The sequence below is a fragment of the Halyomorpha halys genome, unplaced genomic scaffold (genome assembly GCF_000696795.3).
Source record: "Halyomorpha halys isolate HHAL.00 unplaced genomic scaffold, Hhal_1.1 Scaffold308.1, whole genome shotgun sequence".
NCBI lineage: Eukaryota > Metazoa > Arthropoda > Insecta > Hemiptera > Pentatomidae > Halyomorpha > Halyomorpha halys.
Genome location: NW_027107032.1, coordinates 83,967 through 89,035, shown reverse-complemented (window position 1 = coordinate 89,035; position 5,069 = coordinate 83,967). Strand labels below are relative to the sequence as shown.

General features: G+C 29.5%; 1 protein-coding gene across 1 annotated transcript in view; it reads right to left on the bottom strand.

Moving 5' to 3' along the window:
* Positions 1-126: 126 nt before the first annotated feature.
* The window catches only part of LOC106681091 (uncharacterized), a gene marked incomplete at its 5' end in the record, with an annotated part of 20,990 nt that continues 16,047 nt past the window's right edge, over positions 127-5,069 (bottom strand). Inside the window, 3 exons of the mRNA XM_067045395.1 lie at positions 127-1,222; positions 2,089-2,249; positions 4,249-4,449. Of these exons, the coding sequence (XP_066901496.1) occupies positions 901-1,222; positions 2,089-2,249; positions 4,249-4,449 (684 nt within the window). The remainder of the gene's footprint in view (positions 1,223-2,088; positions 2,250-4,248; positions 4,450-5,069) is intronic.

Sequence of the window (5,069 nt, the reverse complement as noted above, 5' to 3'; positions counted from 1 at the left end):
TAAAATTAAATTATTTTTTTTTAATATAGAATTTAATATGGTTTTTAACATCACTGTTACGATTGCATCTATATTCGTAAATGAGTAATACAGAAGCAATCTACAGACATAAATAATAATCCCTGAGCTATCTCCCTCATAAATCCTATGATTTATTTGCATTAAAATAAAAATCTGATACTAGCCAAAATGGTTAAAACTCAAAAATTCATTGCCTCAAGAAAACACAAAATAGAATCTGATAAACTTCAACTCAAATTTAAACTCTATAAATAATTGCTTAAAAAAACTCTATTAGTAAAAAAGTGTTTGCCTAATACACTAATAAAGTTTACTATAAAGTTCTCCCATACGAATATCGATTTTTAGAAAAAGAATATTCTATATCGTTTTAAAATTCGATTCTAATAATCTTAAGCAGGCTATATAAAAATATATATTAATCGTATTGCATATTGTATATGTTAAATTGTTCAAAGTTTTTTATTATTCATTATTTTATTAATTGAGATCTTAAGTTAAATACTTAAATACAGTTCTGAACATGGAAGGCACCTAATTTAATTTCATAAACAAAATTTAGAACCTTTAGTGTCATAAATATTCTTCAGAATTGTTTTCTAGTTTCATTCATAAAAAATATTTATTATTATTTCCAAATTTCAGAAATACAAAACAAGATTAGATTGAAAAGAAAAAAAAAAATTGAGATATATGTATTCAAATGAGTGAAAATAAATGATGCTATGTAACTTATTAATAAATATTATCATATGTTTATATATATACCCTTTTATGACAATACCAAAGGTTCCAACTTTGACTAGGAAATTTAAAACGTCACACAGTGGTGACCCTATCGACTTCCTCTAGGCAGCGTTCAGAACTGTTTGTGCTGGGTCAGCAAATCACCTCCTTCCCACCCGAAGAAGACACAATGGTATCGGTATCAGATGGCAGTGATTTCAGCGATTGTCTTCTTCTTCCCTTTCTTAGCCTACATAGGAAAGTGACAACAAGTGATATTGAGATCAGTATGATTATTGATAAGAGTGCCAGTTGAACTGGTGGCAGAGGAAGGCAGTGATTTGGCGATTCGTCGAAGCCTGAAGGGCAGTTGGAGATTCCGTCGCACCACAGAGTGGAGTTGATACAAGCATCTAGCTCAGGGCACTTAAAAGGACAGTCACCAAGAAGACCGATTGTTGTATCTTCAGTTCTCCTAAAAAGTGTTAATAACAGGATGAATAACAAATATAAACTAAAAAAATCTATATATTAATTTTGGAGATTTGTATCCTTTAAAAATACCTGAATATTGGAAAAAAAAAATTAATTCAAATTTTTGACTAGTGTAGGAGAAAAATCATACTAAATATAAGTGATATTGAAAATGATTTTGTTTTAAAAATATTTTAAAGGAGACCTAATATTGCAAAGCGACCTGAAAATATCCATTATTTTCCATAATGGTTTTTATTTTAGGGAAAATTAAATTTATCCCATAATTCCAAGTTATAACTTTAAATTTAATATTAAGAGGCTATTGCTTCTACTTACTTATAGGTGTAATATAAGATATCAGGAAGTATTATAATTAATGTAATTTAAGTATAATTGTAATTATACTTAGTATATCTTAAATGCATCTAGCTCTCTTTCTTACAAAAGAACAAGTATTGAATTCATTAATGAAAAAATATATTTTCACTCTCTTGACTGTATAAAAAATAACAAAAATAATAATTGATCAATAATTTAGTTTTCTCTATTTCTAAAGTTGCAAGGAATAAAGTGGGCAAATGGATTTTTTGTTTTCACATTTTTTTCTACAACTTCTATACACATGTTTATGTTTCCTAGGAACATTTCACATTATTTATAACAATTTTACAAATTTTATTTTACATATTTCATGATTTGTGTCTATTTAGAATGGCTTCATAATCAGACCTATCTGTTATTCTTGTGAAATGCTAACGCTGTTGCCCTAATATAGACTTATATTCTATAATTAATATTTTAAAATTTGATCTCAACAATTGTTTGAATCAAATTAGGAATAAGTAAAATAATTCATTAACTAACCTCCTTGTTAACTCCAGCCAAGTAACGATGTATGTGCCTGCTTGGCGTCCTGTGAATTCAACTATTATATTCCGTGAATCTTTCTTGTCATTCTTAGCCCAATTAGGAGGAAGTCGCTCAGCTGAGTTAGCTATTACCCATCCATCAGAGAATATTTCAACCTGAATCATTTTTGATTAATGATTACTGAACTTAATGGTTTTAATAATGAAATAATACCTATTAAAATTTAATTATATCTTTTTTTTATTTTTTAGCTAAATGAACTATAATGTTCATGTACTTATTTATTTGTTACAAATATACAAAATCGATTAACCGACTTCGATTCAAGGTACTGGAATGGGAAATACCATTAAAAAAATAAATAAACAAAAACATTCTTAAAAAATGAAACATAAACATATTAAATGAATTAAAAGGGGGGGAATCAATTAATAATTGTGAACAAGCATGTAGATTAATTATACAAATCAAACTATATCAGAAGAAATATATGATAGCAGATGATTTTTAATTTTAATAATATTCAAACTAGGATTTCATTTAAAATTTTCTTTATTTTATTTTTTTCTTGTCAGAAAAATAATTGTAGATTTTATTTAAGAACTTTAGGACCACCAGTGCTACCAATATGTCTTAGAAAAATAAAGTAATTAAATCTCAAGTGAACATTTTCATGATAATTATTAATATGGTCATCTAGATTCTTATATCTATTCTAGAAGAAGGGTAGCTTAGTGAGTAAGGCACTGTGCTTCTCTTCCTAGGTCTGGGTTTGAGTCCAGCTGTGGCAGATAATTATTTATTCTGTTATATCAATTGTCGATTGATCTTGAAATTGTGAAATCCTCTCGGTGTTACATAGGTACTAACCTCTATAAAGTGAGTACTCTTAATTGCGTGAAAAATGTGGCGGTCAAGCGTGACCCTGACCAAATCACCTGCTACTACTTGGTCTAGAAGCAGTAATTACTTACCGAGTACTGAACCTAAGACCCCCCTTGTAGGCTGTGGTTATCTAGGTTTTTTTGTTTATATTTATTCTTCTGGATCAGTTCATACTAAGTTGATAGATGACAAAACTACTTTTTTCCCTAATATCTTTAATCAATTGTTTTTTCACTATTCTATTCCGGCAGGAGTGTCCCAATACTTTGTCCCCTAAGAGGTGTCTTGTGAGCATTTATCTCATGGTAGATAATTTGTACTATTTTTTTTATTTAATTGGATGTGATGGTGACAAAAATCTTTACAATAACTTTCAATACAATTCGAAATTGAAATTGTAAATTGTAGCTCTTCCATTAGGGGCTGAAGAATCTAGATTTTGTAAAAAGATCTTCTTGCTTTGAGTCATGATTTAAAATAAGAAACGCAAGAGGTGTCCAGGTGAGCAAAATGCTCAAATAAAAAAAAAATGATGTTATATTAGGAGTGTACTGACGAGAGAAATCAGTCTTACATCACAGAGGAGGCCGAAGCCAATCTGAATTGAGCATAGTTGGGGAAGTAAAAGAAGGAGTAACATATACAAGTGGCAATAACAACACCAAAGAGTTAACAGAAGGTAGGCAAAAATATAAACAAAACTTATGAAAAACAAGAAAAATATAGACATTTATTTCCCAATATGAGCGAAATGTTCAAGGCTACCCCTCTCCCGGGTTAAAGTAAAAACCTGAAGGTCTAGCATGACCCTAACCAAATCACCTACTAGAATAACTTTTGGTCTAGAAGCACTACTTCCTTACAAGTACTCAACCCAAGATTCCCTTTGTGGGTGGTGGCTATGTAGGTTTTTTGTTTATATTTATTCTCCTGAATCAGTTCCTACTAAGCTGATGGATGACAAAACTGCTTTATTCTCTAATATCTTTAATTAATTGTTCTTTAGTTTTTAAAATAAAAACGGTCAGGGTAAAAGGTCATCAGCTTTTAGAAAAACAGCTATAACCATATTCACTCTTGTATCATTTTCTGTGTTGCTCTGAAATCCATCGTGAACCTCAGTTCACCAGCCAACTTTTAAACTTTCTTCCTACATAATACACAACACTACTATCCCCAACATTACTCTCAATTTTCAATTTAATTTTTATTTAATATTTTCAAACTCTTTGATAGCATATATTGTAAAAGGATTTAGTTTCTACTCACGATATTGTTTGGACGATCTGGAGTTGGGCACACCATTACATGGGTAAACTGACTGTGAAGTTCAATTCTATTCTCAGTGTAGCAATACCTGCGATCCCTAGCATTGCTGCCAGATCTTCCAACAACAACTCCAGATACTTTTACGTACAGATATCGTGCCAAACTTGGTTCTACAACCCATGGCTGCCCTTCACAATTAATCTATAAGATAAAAGCTAAATTTTACTATTTGTCACCTATTGAACTTAACATTAAGCATTTTTTTTTTAATATTTATCTATCTCTATATCTCAGAGTTTATATGCAGAACTCTATTTAAGGTATATGTATGAAAATTTCTTGTTAAGATTTTTGGGCTTAATCGCAATTTTTTATACTTGGAAAAAGATTAATTTGTCCAGTCATAAATTATTGCTTCAAGCATCATTAAGAACAGATAATAATACAAATGAAATATTACTTTGTAACAAAAAACAAATTCATAAACTTAAAAACTATTTTACCCAATGGTTCTTAAAATTCACTTGTCTACTGAAAATGTTTTTAACTCACTCACCCTTATAAATAGTTCACATCTCAGAAACAGATTTAATTATAATTTGAAAAATATTGTGTTTACTTCTTCAAAGAGTTAGAAGGCGGAAAGTTAACCTACTGGTTACCAATAATTTCTAATTTGAGAAATTGAATTTTATTGAGTGGGTTTACCATGTAATAAGTTTTAACGATTATTTATAAAAGATCAAAAATAATCTTTACTTTTATATTTTAATTTACAGAAGATTGCCAACCTTGGAGGATGATTTAGATAGTCTGATATT